At 43.9% G+C, this 18,459-nt stretch overlaps 1 protein-coding gene across 1 annotated transcript in view; it reads left to right on the top strand.

Annotated features, from left to right (window-relative positions):
- Positions 1 to 1,294: 1,294 nt before the first annotated feature.
- Positions 1,295 to 18,459, top strand: part of ITGB8 (integrin subunit beta 8) — a 185,301-nt gene continuing 168,136 nt past the window's right edge. Inside the window, exon 1 of the mRNA XM_077491249.1 lies at positions 1,295 to 1,767. Coding sequence (XP_077347375.1) covers positions 1,566 to 1,767 — 202 coding nt within the window. The 5' untranslated portion in view covers positions 1,295 to 1,565. The remainder of the gene's footprint in view (positions 1,768 to 18,459) is intronic.

The following is an 18,459-nucleotide window of genomic DNA, read 5'->3' as shown; positions in this document are numbered from 1 at the left end:
ATACAACTATATAGATCAGACCAAAATGAGGGACAAATGAGGAGGAATGAGGGACATTGCTCCAAATCAGGGACAGTCCCTTAAAATCAGGGACGGTTGGGAGCTATGGAGATACCCTCCTGCCTTTGTAAAAAATGGGAGGAGGGGGCTGCTGGGTTATGTAGTTGGCTGGCTGGGGAAGGCGAGTGCCCCCCCCCCCCCCCACCTAAGAAAATCAGGCTCACTTCTGCATAAAAACCAATGAGCTTCCAGGTTTTACTATGGTACCAAAGCTTAAAGAGGGATTCCACCTACAAAAAAAAATATTAAAAGCCAGCAGCTATAAATGCTACAGCTGCCGACTTTTAATAAATGGACACTCACCTGTCCCAGGGTCCAGCGATGTCGGCAGCCGAGATCGATCGATCGGCTCCTGCCTCCGCCGTTTTTTGTGAGGGAATCGGGAAGTGAAGCGTTGCGGCTTCACTTCTCGGTTCCCTACTGCGCATGCGCGAATGGCACAGCGCACTAGGAATGGTCCGTGCTGTCTCTGGGACCCATGTGTATCCCAGCAGACAGCGCGGCGGGACAGGAAATGGCATAGACATAGACAAACGGCATAGACTCCCATGGGAGTCTATGCCCGGAAGTGGGTGCAAATACCTGTCTTAGACAGGCATCTGCATCCCCTCCCCCCTGAAAGGTGGCAACTGTGACACCGGAGGGGGGAAGGGTTCCGATGAGCGGAAGTTCCACTTTAGGGTGGAACCCCGCTTTAATTGAACAAGCCAGGGTTAGAAGCTAATTGGTTTCTATGCAGAAGTGAGCCTGATTTTGCATTTTCCAGCTTTAGTAAATAAACCCCATTGTGTACTTAAAAGTGGGGTATGCCTGTAGTTTGTCTCAAGCCTAAGGGCAACATCTGCAGGACAGCTTGTTCTGTTGAAAAACAACAGCCTTACTGGCTAGATCACCTGCTGAAAATAAAGGAAAGAAAGTCTAAAACAAGAAAACGAATGCAGCCATCACATCTAAGACTTGGCAAGCTACAATGGAATGTATTCTTGCTTTGGGGTTTATTGAAGAAGAGATGTCCGAATTCGGGGACATTGTCGTAGTAAAGGTGGACGAACCCTTTAAGAATGATGTGGGAGACAGAGCAGAGCGGAGCCCCCTCCCAGCCCGGAGAAGGGGGTCCCAGAACAAGGCCGGCTGTGAGAACGAGCCAGGAGAAAACAAAGAAAAGTGGGAGAAGTGATGGCGATGACGTCATGCCTCCCCCCACAGGCCACGCCCCCGTCACTAGCAGCCCGGAGAAGAGTGCGGACTGTGCACAGTGTGCTGGGTCTCCTAGCAACTCCGACACCCCGGACACCTTCTATAGAGCGGAGCATCACTCATCTCCCCACCTCCACCTCCACCCGGCCTGGGACATGCGGAGCGCCGCGGCTCAGTGTGTGGGACATGCGCGGAAGATGGAGCCGTCATCGTGCCGTGTGTGAGGACAGGTGATCGGTGGGTGAGGAGGACTCTTTGTGTGCGGAGCATGGCACCCCGCGATCTCTAGACTCATCCATGACTGCCCGATGCTGCCCATAGGGGATCGGACGATATGCCCGGAGGATCGTCCCCGGACAGCTGTCAGATTGGAGGAGGACACTTACCGCCGACCAATCATCGGAGCCTGCAGGCTGTGCGCTATGCTGGGGCCCCCCGCACTCATCAGTCCGCTCCGCCGGGCCCTGGCTCTATGGCTCCTCTCTCTTCTCCTGGGACTGAGCCAGGCAGGTGAGTCTATGGGAGGAGGAGGACAGGTGCCGAGCACATCGGCCGATCACTGCAGGGGGAGAGGTGTATGGCGCTGGTATGTGGGCACTGAGGTGTCTGCATACGATTCTCCATTATATATGGAACCATCCGAGCCACACACCTCATATCATCATCGCATTGGAGATTATTCTCATCAGATCCCATAGCAGATTCTATTGTGGGTTCTATGATATGATCATTAAGGGCTCATTCACTTGGGGGATCACTGGATCTCCTCCAGACTGGGGGAGAGGGACATTAGCATATGAGCACTGAAGTGTCAGCATAGCATTCCATTATATATGTAACCATGTGAGCCAAGATAATATCATCAAAATCAATCAGATCCTTCAGCATGATCATTAAGGGCTCATCCAAATGGGAGATCGCTGGATCTCCTCCAGACTGAGGGATAAGTACATGGTGTTGGCGTATGAGGACCGAAGTGTCATCATATATCATTATATCTTATATATAATCATCTGAGCCAATCAGATAAGAGGATCAACTATTGAAATTATTCTGATCAGTTCGGACAGAAAATCCTATTGTAGATCCTTCCATATGATCATTAAAGGCTCATTTACATGGAAGATCATTGGATCTCCTCCAGACTGGGGGAGAAGCACATGGGATTAGTATATGAGCACTGATGTGTCAGCTGAAGATACCATTATTTATATATATATATTTATATATGTATATGTAACCGTCTGAGATAATCAGATAATATGATCAAGATCAGTTAGAAAAGAAAATCAATCAGAGATCCTTTAATATGATCATTAAGGGCTCATTCACATGGGGGATCACTGGATCTCCTCCAGACTGAGTACATGGCATCAGCATATATGCACTGAAGTGTCATCCTAGGATATCATGATATCTTATATGTAACCACCTGAGACAATCATATAATATCATCAAATTTGAAATTATTCTGATCAGTTCGGACAGGAAACCTCATTGTAGATCCTTCAATATGATCAATAAGAATGCATTCAGATGGGAGATCACTGGATCTCCTCCAGATGGGGGTAGGTACACATGACGAGTATATGAGCACTGAAGTGCCATGATAGGATATCATTATATCTATTATAAAAAATCATTCATAGAGCCTTCAATATGATCATTAAAGCCTTGTTCACACTGGTGCGACTTTTAATGCGATTTGATTGTTTCAAATCGCATGACAATTCACACCCTGTTGGCCCCAATGTAAGCGGTCAAATTGGAGAGACTCCAACTTCATCGGTGTTGCAACAATTTAGTTCTTGCACTACTTTTTGTAAGTTCAGGTGAGATTCGCATAGATATTAGTGTATGAAGTCACACAGATGTCTTCTAAGTGATACCTGAAGTCACACTGACATGCGCCTTAGAAATCAGGCAATTTAAAGTGAAGTCACACAATTTCAAAGCTGTGTTCTGTGTGACAGAACTGTATGGGGTCAGATGGGAGATCACTGGATCTCCTCCAGACTGGAGAGAAAGGTACATAGAATTAGCATATAAGCACTGAAGTGTCCCCATAGGATATTATTCTATTGTATATGTAATTAACTGATCCAATCAGATAATATAATCACATTTTAAATTATTCTGATCAGTTCAGACAGAAAAATATTCATAGATCCTTCAATATGATCATTGGGGGGACAATGCATCTCCTCCAGACTGAGGGGTAGGTACATGTGATTAGCATATGAGCACTGAAGTGTCAGCAGAAGGTATCATTATGGTGGTCCGATGTGTTCCCATCAGATTTGTTCCTATCTGATTTGTTTCCATCGGATTTGTTTCCATCGGATTTGTTCCCATCTGATTTGTTTCCATCGGATTTGTTCCCATCTGATCCAATCAAATAATATGATCAAACTTTGAAATGAACCTAGGTTCCCACCTGTGGCGGTCAGGACTCATTGCAGCATTGCATTGCATTCATTTGAGAACTCGCTACTCTTTGGCAGACGCCCAGGGATGACATTGATTCCCAATTCTTGGGTCACACATTTCCATCTCTGTGCAGGTGTGTTTGCATTGGCACAGCGGACCAATCATTTCAATAGGCTGCTGCACCTGTGTAATGTAATGAAAAAAGTCCCTTTTTTTAAAACACAGCCGCACAGGACGCACTGCGTTCTCTGATGCGTAGAGTTGTGATAATGGCAACCCCCCCCCCCCACATCTGCCAAAGAGCAGCATGTTTTGGCTGCGGGTGCAGGAATGCATGCAATTTACATATGTGTGACCCTAGACTAATGACACCATGTGACTCAGTGGGGTGCAATAAAAAAAAAGTAGGGACTTCTTTCCCTGCATTTCTGCAGGTAGGGCAGCCCACTAAAATGAATAGACTGCTTTCCTGCAGGTTGCACAAGTGTGACCCTAGCATAAGTATATGGTGCATCGAATGATCGTCTCCATCTTCTGAATGTATTTCAGTAAATCTGTCAGCAATATGATTGTATATAAAACCGCTCGGTGTATGGCTGCTTTTAGAGATGAGACAGTGTGGATCATACAGAGTAGAGGTAATACATGGCCGGACAATAACTGATAAAGACTGGAAAGTTAGGATTTTTTGGTTGGTCTTTGTTATTGCAGATATGTGCAAACCACGCTTCATGACTTATGCTTGGCCGTACATCGATCGTAATCTGTCTGATTCAGCAGAGACCGGCCACATTCTGAACTGCGTGTAGCCATTCCGCATGATTTGGTTGATTTTTATCACTAGTAATGGAACATTTTTCATCATTCAGCCAATCAGATGCAGCCATTGTTCGGGTTATTCTGTCAGAATACATTGTCCTGGCATTGGATGGAAGAGGGGTGGGGGGGTCCATCCATTCACCACCTTCATGTGGATGGGGGAATCTGTTAGATTTCTTTTGTTCCACTGGCTTGCTTATGCTGGCCACACATGTATTTCTTTCATGCTGCCTGTGAGCTCAAATCACGTTCCCCCACCCATGATAACAGTGCAGATAAAGGAATCTCCATTGCCAGCTATTTTACTGTGACAGCCCCTACCTGCTGCTATCAGAAGGCTTGTACTATGTTTTATTTATTATTTAGAACAGGTACTTATTTAATGCAGACAATTGTAAGTGTGTGTATATATATATATATATATATATATATATATATATATATGTATTGTCCCTGAACTCAAGGACTAACATCTATTTAGTTACCCGATAATTATCCCCCTAATTACAGACTTTGACAATTAGATATTATTACTGATCAGTAATAAATTGTGATTAAAATCCATTAAACATACATCATCACCTACATAGAATACCCAACATGCTGGAAAATGTCTGAGGTCAAGATTTCTCTTTTTTTTTTTCCCCAAAAAAGATGATTTTACTATGTGCTTATATCATTGATATTAGGTAGTAACCAGGGCTGGACTTACCATTGGGCTTGACTGGGCTCAAGCCCATGGGCCCCGCCCAATAGGGGGGCCCGCCAAGATACATAGCCGGCTACTCTCAGCTCCGCTCGGGACTGTGAGAGGGCCCTTAGCCGCCGAGAGAACCCGAGAGCCGCTGAGATACACAGGACTCTGTATCTCGGCTGCACCATTTTTAAACTTCAAGACTGCAATGACAAGGCTGAAAATGACACTGACAAGGCTGCAGATGGACACTGATAAGGCTTCATTGATTGGCATTTAAATGTAAGTTTTTTCCTTAAACTTCGCTCCTAAAAGTTTTTTTCCTCAAAATTCCCCCCTAAACTTGGGGTGCATGTTATACGCTGATAAATACGGTAATGTATAGAAGGTAGGGCCCGAAAGTGACTCAAGCCCAGGGGCCCCCACCACCCTAAGTCCTGCCCTGGTAGTAACATAAATGGCAGAACTACAATAGTTGTGGGCGATGAGTAGATAACAAAGTGAGTCATCTCAAATGGATGATCAGAGGAGATCCCCTCTATTCCGCACTATTTATTTGTATAGCACAGACAACTTACATCAGTCCCTTAGGACAAAGAGAAGCTGCAATTACCACTCCAGATGATACAATAGCTGTACTGAAGATCTGGTTCTGGTCCAGTCTGTGAACTGAAAGACTTTTAAAGTATGTGCAAAAAGAGACGACTGCACTCCAATCTTCAGAAGTATAAATGCTTTAATCGTATAAATCCACACACAACATCACTAGGCCAGGATACAAAAGGACTGTAGCAGCAAGGTTAACATGTTTCATGAACCAAATCATCTAATCATAGAGGTTCTGATTAAGCCATTTGGTTCATGAAAGCTTACACTCTATACTCTATACACATATATATTAGTGCATCCTGAAGGTATTCACAGTGCTTCACTTTTTCCACATTTTGTTATTGTTACAGCTTTATTCCAAAATTAATTAAATTCATTATTTTCCTCAAAATTCTACAAACAATACCCCATAATGACAATGTGAAAGTAGTTTGTTTTTAGACCTTTGCAAATGTATTTAAAAATAAAAATCCCATGTACATAATAATTCACAGCCTTTGCTCAATACTTTGTTGAAGCACCTTTGACACCAATTACAGCCTCGAGTCTATTTGAGAATGATGCTACAAGCTTGGCACACCTATTTTTGGGCAGTTTCTCCCATTCTTTGCAGGACTTTTCAAGCTCCATCAGGTTGCATGTAGAGTGTCGGTGCACAGACATTTTCAGATCTCTCCAGAGATGTTCAATTGGGTTCAAGTCTGAGTCCTGGCTGGGTCACTCAAGGGCATTCACAGCGTTGAGCTGTAGCCACTCCTTTGTTATCTTGGCTGTGTGCTTACTGTCAATGTCCTGTTGGAAGATGAACCTTTGCCCCAGTCTGAGGTCCAGAGTGCTCTAGAGCAGGTTTTCATCAAGGATGTCTATGTACATTGCTGCATTCATCTTTACCTCGATCCTGACTAGTCTCCCAGTTCCTGTCATTGAAAAACATCCCCACAGCATGATGCTGCCGCCACCATGCTTCACTGTAGGGATAGTATTGGCCAGAGGATGAGCAGTGCCTGGTTCCCTCCAGATATGACGCTTGCCATTCAGGCCAAAGAGATCAATCTGTGTTTGATCGGACCAGAGAATTTGGTTTCTCATGGTCTGAGAGTCCTTCAGGGGCCTTTTGGCAAACTCCAGGTGGGCTGTCATATGGCTTTTACTGAGTAGTGCCTTCCGTCTGGCCACTCTAGCATACAGGCCTGATTGGTGGAGTGCTGCAGAGATGGTTGTTCTTTTGGAAGGTTCTCCTCTCTTCACAGAGAAATGCCGGAGCTCTGTCAGAGTGACCATCAGGTTCTTTGTCACCTCCCTGACTAAGACCCTTCTCCCCTGATCACTCAGTTTGGCCGGGCGGCCTGCTCTAGGAAGAGTTCTGGTGTTTCCAAACTTCTTCAATTGACGGATGATGGAGGCCACTGTGGTCATTTGGACCTTCAGTGCTGCAGAAACACCAAACGCATGGATTCCTATGGCAGAGGCGGGAGGGTTTTGTACTTTTTGAAACACCTGATTAGAGCCAGAGGCTCTAATAGGCTTCAAAATAGGATGGGCTCGGGGTGCAGAGATTGCACCCTGATCCCACACAACTGTGTGACGATAGAAAATAAAATTTTCGCTATTTTCACACTAACATTCCTCCCCACCAATCAGGAGGCAGGGCATCAGACCCGTTTCCTGATTTGCCAAAACCATGCCACCCTATTGGATACCGCTACTCTGGTGCACTTGGAGAGGAGCTGCTGGCTGGTGGTAAGTGCCAGGGGGTCTGTCAGAGCCATGCTGGGGGTGGGGGGTGCTGTCAGAGCCGTGAGTGGGGGGGGGGTTCGGTGGGCACAGTGGCTGCATTTGATGGGCACAGTGGCTATAGTTGATGGGCACAGTGGCTGCATTTGCTTGGCACAGTGGCTGCAATTGATGGTAAAGTGGCTGAATTTGATAGGCACAGTGAGGCTGCAATTGATGTTTTTTTTTTTAAAGTATTTTTCAGAATTTTTCAGTTTGTTTGCACCCTCCAAAAAATTTGAGCACCAGCCGCCACTGGCCTCGATACAATCCTGTCTCGGAGGTCTACAGACAATTCCTTGGACTTCATGGCTTGGTTTGTGCTCTGACATGCACTGTTAACTGTGGGACCTTATATAGACAGGTGTGTGCCTTTCCAAATCATGTCCAATCAACTGAATTTATGGACTCCAATCACGTTGTAGAAACATCTCAAGGATGATCAGTGGAAACAGGAGGCACCTGAGCTCAATTTTGAGTGTCATAGCAAAGGCTGTGAATACTTATGTACATGGGATTTTTTTTGTTTTTTTATTTTTAATGAATTTGCAAAGATTTCAAACAAACTTCTTTCCCGTTGCCATTATGGGATATAGTTTGTAGAATCTTGAGAAAAATAATGAATTTTGGAATAAGGCTGTAACATTAACAAAATGTGGAAAAAGTGAAGCTCTGTGAATACTTTACAGATGCACTGTAGGTGGATGTAAATTTGATCTGAAGTATGATCATTTATTTACATCCACCCACCCATAGACATACACTATATTACCAAAAGTATTGGGACGCCTGCCTTTACACGCATATGAACTTTGACGGCATCCCAGTCTTAGTCCGTAGGGTTTAATATTGAGTTGGCCCTCCCTTTGCAGCTATAACAGCTTTGACTCTTCTGGGAAGGTTGTCTACAAGGTTTAGGAGTGTGTCTATGGGAATGTTTGACCATTCTTCCTGAAGCGCATTTGTGAGGTCAGGCACTGATGATGGACTAGAAGGTCTGGCTTGCAGTCTCTGGGGAATTTCAGTCCATGTGTCCAAGTCGATCATTCGATTGGCTTGGGTACAACCAGCATGTCAGATTTTTCTACATTCGATCACCGCTTGAGGCTATAGCCGCTAGCAGTAATCACTGTGTTCTGCCTGGAAGGAAAGAAAATTGATTAATGTATGGCTTGCTTTAGGCGCCATTTAATTTCCTTTAAACAATCTCCAACAATGCCTTGCCCTGTCTCCCGTGTCCTCACCTTCATTGTTCCTGGACTCCATGACACAATCTTTGCTAAAAATCGCATTACATTTTGGTGTCTCCTTTTCAACATTCATTGTCCCCATTTCTACTGACACATTTCTCCTGTTTCAGTGTCCTGCCCACCACCTTCACAGCCTGCGGTGCTGCAAACACAATCCAAATCCCTGCCACCTCCACTGGCTCAGAATAACCTGCTTCAGTTTTAGCAAACCCATTTCCTGGACACCCCCTGTGTGAAAAGTTTGTCTCTATAATTACTAAACTACTTACTAGTATAGTAAATGGCTTCCAAATGCACCTATTTATTACACTCATTATGGGGCACATTTCTTCACCCCTGTCATTTATGAGTCAAATAAGATTAACTGTTCGTCCTACTGTCATATCATACTGTTCATACTCTACTCCGGCACATAATGCCTCCTGTCATACCTTCTACAATTCTCTCCTGCACACACTGCCTGCCCTCTGCACCCCACTTTGGCACATACTGCCCATTGTCATACCTCCAGACTCCTCTATTACACATACTGCCCATTGTCATACCTCCAGACTCCTCTATTACACATACTGCCCATTGTCATACCATCTGCACCCACTCCAGCACTGCATATTATGCTTTCTGTTCTCCTCTCCTGCACATATTTCACCCAAGTAATACCTCCTGCTCTCTTCTTCTGCACATAATTTGCCCTTTAATTCTCTTTGCACCCTTCTCTTGCACATACTACATGCTGCCATACACTGTGCACTTTCTTTTCCATATATTTCCCCCTGTCTTACCCCCTGTACTCCTTTCCTTCACATGTAGCACCCCATCATACAATCCACAATCTGCTTTAGTACACATATTGCCTGTTCTCATACCCTTTCCCACTTCTGCCCTGTCATACTGTCCCCTATCATACTTTCCCCTGCACATACTGCACTCTGTCATACTCTTCACACTTGTCCCCTACATTCAGTATACTGCCTGCTGTTGTTGTATCCTCTACACTCTTCTTCTGCACTGTCCATTGTCACACACCCTGCACTCCTCTCCTGCATACACCACCTACTGTCACACCCTCCTCACCGCTCTCCTGCATAAACTGGCCACTGCCATACCCTCCTCACTCCTCTCCTGCACAAACTACCCTCAGTCATAAGTTTCTCACTCCTCTCCTGTATAAACTGCCTACTGTCATACCCTCCTCACTCCTTCCTCTCCTGCATAAATTGCCCACTGTCATACCCTTACTCCTCTTCTGCATAAAATGCCTGCTATCATGCTCTCCTCACTCCTCTCCTGCATAAAACACCCACTGTCATACCCTTACTCCTGTCCTGCGTAAACTGCCTGCTGTCATACCCTCCTCACTCCTCACTCCTCTCCTGCATAAACTGCCCACTTTCATACCCTCCTCACTCCTTCCTCTCCTGCATTAATTACCTGCTGTCATATACTCCTCTCCTGCATAAACTGCCTGCTGTCATACCCTTCTCACTCCTTCCTCTCCTACATAAATTGACCTCTGTCATAACCTTACTCCTCTTCTGCATAAAATGCCAGCTATCATACTCTTCTCACTCCTCTCCTGCATAAAATGCCAACTGTCATACCCTCCTCACTCCTCTTCTGCCTAAACTGCCCACTGTCATACCCTTTTCACTCCTTCGTCCTAAACTGCACACTGTCATACCCTCCTTACTCCTCTCCTGCCTAAACTGCCCACTGTCATACCTTCCTCACTCCTCTCCTGCATAAATTGCCTGCTCTCATACCCTCCTCCCGCCTCTCCTGTATAAATTGCCCGCTGTTATACTCTCCTCACTCATCCTGCTTAAACTGCCCAGTGTCATACCCTCCTCAATTCTATCCTGCATAAACTGCCTGCTATCATACCCCTTTCACTCCTCTCCTGCATAAACTGCTCGCCGTCATACCCTTACTACTCTCCTTACTCCTCTCCTGCATGAACTGCCTTTCTGTAATACACGCCTCACTACTCACACATTTCACCTACATACAGTATACTGCCTGCTGTTGTATAATCCACACTCTTATTCTGCACATACTATACTGTCCATTGTCACACACCCTGCACTCCTCTCCTGCATACACCACCTAATGTCATACCCTCCTCACTCCTCACCTGCATAAATTGCTCGCTGTCCTACCCTCCTCACTCCTTTCCTGCATAAACTGCCTCCTATCATACCCTCCCCAGTTCTCTCCTGCAAAAACTGCACGCTTCCATGCACTTCTCCAGCCCATACTGTCATATGATGTCATACCCGCTTTACTCTTCTCCTGTATAAACTGCCCGCTGTCATACCCTGCATACTACATTTCTGCACATACTGCACCCTGGCATACTCTCATGAGTAAACTGCCTACTGTCATACCCTTACTCCTCTTCTGCATAAACTGCCTGATGTCATACCCTCCTCACTCCTCTCCTGCCTAAACTGCCCACTGTCATACCCTTACTCCTCTTCTGCATAAACTTCCTGCTATCATATTCTCCTCACTCGTCTCCTGCATAAACTGCCAGCTGTCATACCCTGCATACTACTTTCCTGCACATATTGCCAGTGTCACTTCTTAAAGCGGTTGTATCCCCGTTCTGAGCAGTTTCCTTTAAATGGACAATTGCAGGTTATACTATTATTTGCACATGTTGAATATCTTCTTACCTGCTTGCTTTGCGGGTAATCTATAATTTTCTTTATAATGACGTCACCGCACTGTTAGTCCTAATTTTCCAGCAAGCTTATGCTGCCAGAAAAATGCAAGGTCTATGTCGAGGCTGTGCCATTTCCTATTGTCGGTGTTAGCCCCTAGATCCCGCGATACTCCTTTCTAATGCAGCAACAGGATTGGCTCCGATTCGCTGCACTTTGTTTTCATAGTAACTGGAAACGAAGAAGAGGCTTGGATACGGCTATTAATGCACATGTGCGGGATTATGGCCATGGAAAGCTACTGAGGGTGAAAATAATTTACCAGACGCGGAAGACCACAGTTGCTATGGTGGCGGCGAACAGCAAGCGTGAGCGTTTACCAATTAATAATTTATGACAATTAGAAAGATTTTTGAGCATACTGTAATGCCCCATACACATGGTCGGATTTTCAGACGGAAAATGTGCGATCGGATCATGTTATCGGAAAATCCGACCGTGTGCGGGCTCCATCTGACTTTTTCCGTTGAATTTTCCGACGCACAAAGTTTGAGAACAGGATCTTTTTTTTTTTTCCGACAACAAAATCCGATCGCATAAATTCCGATCTTGCGTAGACAGTTCCAATGGACAAAGTGCCACACATGCTCAGAATAAACTAAGAGACGAAAGCTATTGGTTACTGGCCCGTTTATACTCCCGACGTACGTGTTTGATGTCACCTCGTTCAGAACGATTGAATTTTCCGACAGCTTTATGCGACCGTTTGTATGCAACACAAGTTTTGGCCAAAATCCATCGGAAAAAATCCGATGGATTTTGTGGTCGGAATGTCCAACTGTGTGTATGGGGCATTAGTGGCATGTTCATTGCACATAACTAGTTAGATTTAAATCTTGTTTAAATGTATCATTAGGAGAGTTTACTCCCGCTTTAAGCATTGTTAGTTATATCCCCAACCTTTCCTGTTGTGGAATGGGCACACTTTACTTGTGTATGTTATAATTAGTATTCTATGCGGCTTTAGATCTAAAGACCCTGATAATGCAGCCGTCAGCTAAATTTAGGCTTGATATGCCTGTTGTATTGTATTTTTGAGCCAGTTGAAAAAAAAGATTGACACAGGATCTTTAAATAAACCGCAAGTGTTGTGCATGAACATAGACACCTAACTTGCAAGTTCCTCCGTTGTGTCACCGATGATACCCACAGATTTTGGCCAGATCTGGCAATATTCTGTGCATTCCTTTTGACACTGGTGGCCAAGTGTTCACTTTTCTTGGAACAGCTGACCCCCCCAGACATTCAGTGAAACAGATGTCTGATTGCCTGTTTATATAGGTGCCAAGTAGCTATCCTTTGTGCTTGAGCCTAGCTCCTGCAATGTAAATTTATGGTTAGAAAATCACCGGTAAGGAAATAAGAGTCACTGATTTATGTTTCTCTGTAATTCTGCAGTGTGCACACAGATGTTTGCAACTCTTCCTTTATGATGTGTGGCGCACCTGTATCTTTTTCTTTTTTTCTTGCAGTGTCTTGTCTATACATTACCTGATATTATTCTATTTACTTATGTCTGATTACCCACTAAGAATGGCTGAGTTTATATTTCCTCATCTAGTTGTACACAAACTCACAAAACCAGTCTCTTGTTCCAGCTCTATATTTGATTGAACAACGTTAGCGATGATTGCGTAATCCAGACGCGTTCCTTAGCTGTAAGCTCACGGGGCTTTTTAATAATTCTGTTTGGGGAAATATAGGTATACGCTTTCATCCACAGAAAATATTTGGTGCAGTGCGTAATCTGCTACATCAGACTTCTCCAAACTTTCTAAAAGAAGAGCCAGTTTACTGTCCTTCAGAGTTTAGAGGGTTGGATTGTGGCCATTGGGGGTAGAAAATGTCCTAGATTCAGTCAGAATACACAATTCCTCAGGCTTTGTGGTTAGTGGGAGTAAAGAAATTGCATAGCACCTTTGGTCAGTAAAAAGGAATAATGTCCATCATTGATATCATGTTGGAGGACTAGTGGTCCATCGTTGGTGTCAGTGACAGGAATTGTGCCCCATTCTTGGTGTCTGTGGGAAGAAAAGTGCCCCAGAGGTCAGGTAAACACAACCAAAGAACTGCATTTGGCCCATGGGCCGCAGTTTGGGGACCACTGATAAAGGCAAGCTAAGGGTTGCATTTGACCCATGGGCAACATTTTGGAGACCACTATGCTACATTAAGGCCCATTCACACTTATGTGTTGACGTCACACGTAGTAAAATGCAGTCAAGTCTGTTTTTGGCTGCATTGTTTTTAGTTAAAAAGAATTGTTCCAAACTTTCTAAACGAAGGGCCAGTTTACTGTCCTTCAGACTTTAGGGGGGCGGGATTGTGGCCATTGGGGGTAGAAAATGTCTTAAGCCGCGTACACACGGGCGGACTGTATGGCCAACTTAGTCCATCAGACAATCCGACGGACAGTCCGTCCTACTTTCGAATGAACGGACTTGACCACACACGGATGCACAAACAGTCCGTTGAAAGCTTGCACGATGACGTGTACAGCACGTACGACGGGACTAGAAATAGGAAGTCCAATACACAGCAATGCAACCTTTCGCCGTGTAAATCCTTTCTGAGCATGCGCCATACTTAGTCCGTCAAACTAGCCTACTCACGAGCGGATTGTCCGCTGAAACCAAAGTATGACGGACAATATTACGGAAATTCCCAAATACTTAGTCCGCCAGACTGCACGCTGAAAAAGTCAGCTGAAGCCCACACACGAGCGGACTGTCCGCTGAAATGTGTTTCGACGGACTAAGTTGGCCAGACAGTCCGCCCGTGTGTACGCGGCTTTAGATTCAGTGGGAAAAAAACATGCCTTAGGCTTTGTGGTCAGTGGGAGTAAAGAAATGACATGGCACCTTTTTGGTCAGTATAAAGAATAGTGCCCCTCACTGATATCATGTTGGAGGAATAGTGCTCCATCATTGGTGTCAGTGACAGGAATTATGCCCCACTCTTGGTGTCAGTGCAAAGAAAAGTGTCCCAAGGACTGGATGAAGGCAAGCAAAGGGCTGCACTTGGCCCACAGGCCACAGTTTGGAGACCACTATGCTACATTAAAGGCCCATTCGCATTTATGCATTGAAGTGACACGTAGTAAAACGCCACCTAGTCTGTTTTTGGCCGCATTGTTGTTTATAAAAAAGAACAAAAGAGGTCTCCAATATTTCTAGACAAAGGGCCAGATTGTGGCCATTAGGGGGGTAGAAAATGTCCTAGATTCAGTGGGAATAAACAATGCCTCAGGCTTTGTGGTCAGTGGGAGTAAAGAAATTACATAGAAGAAATAGTGCCCATCATTGATATCATATTGGAGGACTAGTGGTCCATCGTTGATGTCAGTGACAGGAATTATGCCCCATTCTTGGTGTCTGTGGGAAGAAACGTGCCCCAGAGATCAGGTAAACACAACCAAAGAACTGCATTTGGCCCACGGGCCGCAGTTTGGGGACCACTGATAAAGGCAAGCTAAGGGCTGCATTTGGCCCATGGGCAACATTTTGGAGACCACTATGCTACATTAAAGCCCATTCACACTTATGTGTTGACGTCACACGTAGTAAAATGCAGTCAAGTCTGTTTTTGGCTGCATTGTTTTTAGTTAAAAAGAATTGCTCCAAACTTTTTAAACAAAGGGCCAGTTTACTGTCCTTCAGACTTTAGGGGGGGCGGGATTGTGGCCATTGGGGGTAGAAAATGTCTTAGATTCAGTGGGGAAAAAACATTCCTCAGGCTTTGTGGTCAGTGGGAGTAAAGAAATGACATGGCACCTTTTTGGTCAGTATAAATAATAGTGCTCCTCACTGATATCATGTTGGAGGAATAGTGCTCCATCATTGGTGTCAGTGACAGGAATTATGCCCCACTCTTGGTGTCAGTGCAAAGAAAAGTGTCCCAAGGACTGGATGAAGGCAAGCAAAGGGCTGCACTTGGCCTACAGGCCACAGTTTGGAGACCACTATGCTACATTAAAGGTCCATTCGCATTTATGCATTGAAGCAACACATAGTAAAACTCTGAGTCTGTTTTTGGCCGCATTGTTGTTTATAAAAAAAATAATCTGCTACATCAGGGGTCTCCAATATTTCTAGACAAAGGGCCAGATTGTGGCCATGGGGGGGGGGGGGGGGAGGGTAGAAAATGTCCTAGATTCAGTGGGAATAAACAATGCCTCAGGCTTTGTGGTCAGTGGGAGTAAAGAAATTACATAGAAGAAATAGTGCCCATCATTGATATCATGTTGGAGGAATAGTGCTCTATTGTTGGGGGTTGATTTACTAAAGGCAAATAGACTGTGCTATTTGCAAAGTCCTGTTGCACTCTGCAAGTGCAGTTGCTCTAGAGCTTTGCAAATAAGCTTTTCTGACTTCCATCATCCAATCATGTGAACAAAAAAATGTCCTTGCACGTGGATATTCATTGCAAAGTAAAGCTTTATCTCATTTACCATGCTTTGGAGCAAAGTGCACAGTCTATTTGCCTTTAGTAAATGAACCCCTTGGTGTCAGTGGGAAGAAAAGTGTCCCAAGGGCCAGATAAAGACATGCAAAGGACTGCATTTGGCCCGGGGCTGCAGTTTGGAGACCACTGTGCTACATTAAGGGCCCATTCACACATGCGTTGAAGTAATATGTACTTCAATGCAGTTAAGTCAGTTTTTGGCTCCGTTGTTGTTTGTCAAAAAGAATGTGTTGACGCGCAATGTAGCATGTTAATGCGCATGCCTCAACACAAAGGTGTAAATGGGCCCTTAGAGAGATTTTAAACTTTTCCAAAAAGTGGTGCTAAATTGTAATATGTTATCAATACGTCTTTAGAGACACATTTTCCATCAAATTGCAGCTTAATTTATGAATGGGGAAACAGCTTGCTCCAGTGTCAGCCATGAAGCGGACTACATCTTCAGTATTTGTGTGTTTTACCTGGCAAATTGTCACAATGATAAATCGGACACAGATGTTTGCTGTGCCTGAAATCCTGACCAGGGACTGTCCAGGATTGCAAGCACAATGGTTGCAAATACATGCAAATCCTTTGCAAAATGAAAGGCAGCTGGATTTGTTCATTTAGGATTAGCATGCAACAAAATATGTAGGGCTTTAAAGGATAGGTCCATCCAAAACCACTAACTACTGGTTGTAGTAGCCACATGAACCAATAAAAGTGTAATCTTTTACTCCCTAGCCCTGGGAGCATGGTTAAAGGTTAACTCTATTTTTGCTAAAAAAAAAAAAAAAAAAAGAAGAAAAATCCCCTTTGGGTGATTAATGCACTTTGCAAGGATTTTAACACTTTGTTGCAGATTACCACTTGTTTCTGTTCTGAAAGGATAGCTGTTTGTTAAATCATGTCTTGTGCAGCATAGTTCTGAATGGGAGTGACTAATTCATTATATGCTGCTGATGTACTTTCAGAGTTATGATAAGAAAAGTTGTAGTGTCTGCATCCCTTAGGAAGTGATTAACACTTAGAGAGTATCTCACCAAAAATACTGTATATGTACTGTATATCATTTTTTTTAAATGTGCAATATTTTGTTTTCCATGAAAGTGGCGTTACACTTTAACTGCCTGCTGCTTTGCCCACAGTAGTTGTAGTTCGAGCTGGCAACAGCTCCAGGCTGGGCAACGTACCTGTACATCACTTCCTTTCTTCCAGGTTTGGGGCACACTCTCTGCCAACTATGTTTGGCAGCTGATTTCAGCCAAGTAGTTTGGCTGAAGTCAGCTGATCGGCTGTGTCCAATCACACACAGAGCTCTGTGTTGACAAAAACACAGAACTGTGTACTGTGAACAGCAATCTGGCTGTTTCTTCCTTGCTTTGCAAGAAGAAAAAACAGACAGATATTAAAGTAAAAGCAGCACATGATACACATTGTTAGGCACACAGTTAACCTTTTGATTGCCCCTAGATGTTAACCCCTTCCTAACCAGTGTCAGTGTACAATATTAGCACCGATTACTGTATTAGTTTCACTATTGTTTTCAGGGTCAGATTGCCCGCCACACTATCACAGTCCCACTATAAGGCGTTGATCACTGCCATTAAAAGTATAGCTTGTATATAATTTGTAAAAACTATAATTTCCGTACAAGCAAAATTAATATACACTTATTGGGATTTTTTATTTTATTTAATCAAAGACGTAGCAGAATACATTTTGGCCTAAATTTATGAAGAAATTCAATTATTTGATTGGATATGTTTTTTTAACAAAACATAGAAAATATATATATATATATATTTTTTCGTTTATATCACAAAAAATATACAAACTCAGTGGTGATCAAATACCACCAAAAGAAAGCTCTATTCGTGTGAAAGAAAATTATAAAAATGTCATTGCGTACAGTGTCACATGACTGTGCATATGCCAGTTAAAGTAGCACAGTGCTGAATAGCAAAAAAAAAATCTGGTTATGAATGGGGTAAAACCTTCCAGAGCTTAAGTGGTTAAAGTCTATGTAAATCCAAACACTATATATACATACACACAGTATCTCACAAAAGTGAGTACACCCCTCACATCTTTGTAAATATTTTATTATATCTTTTTATGTGACAACACTGAATAAATGACACTTTGCTACAATGTAAAGTAGTGAGTGTACAGCTTGTATAACAGTGTACATTTTCTGTCCCCTCAAAACAACTCAACACACAGCCATTAATGTCTAAACTGCTGGCAACAAAAGTGATTACACCTCTAAGTGAAAATGTCCAAATTGGGCCCAATTAGCTATTTTCCCTCCCCAGTGTCATGTGACTCGTTAATGTTACAAGGACTCAGGTGTGAATGGGGAGATGGTGTGTTCAATTTGGTGTTATCGATCTCACTCTCTCATACTGGTCACTGGAAGTTCAACATGGCACCTCATGGCAAAGAACTCTCTGAG

This window comes from Lithobates pipiens, unplaced genomic scaffold (genome assembly GCF_037356315.1).
Source record: "Lithobates pipiens isolate NorthernLeopardFrog02 unplaced genomic scaffold, aLitPip1_a1.2 Scaffold_19, whole genome shotgun sequence".
In the NCBI taxonomy this organism is placed as follows: Eukaryota; Metazoa; Chordata; class Amphibia; order Anura; family Ranidae; genus Lithobates; species Lithobates pipiens.
This window is presented reverse-complemented; position numbering and strand designations above follow the sequence as displayed.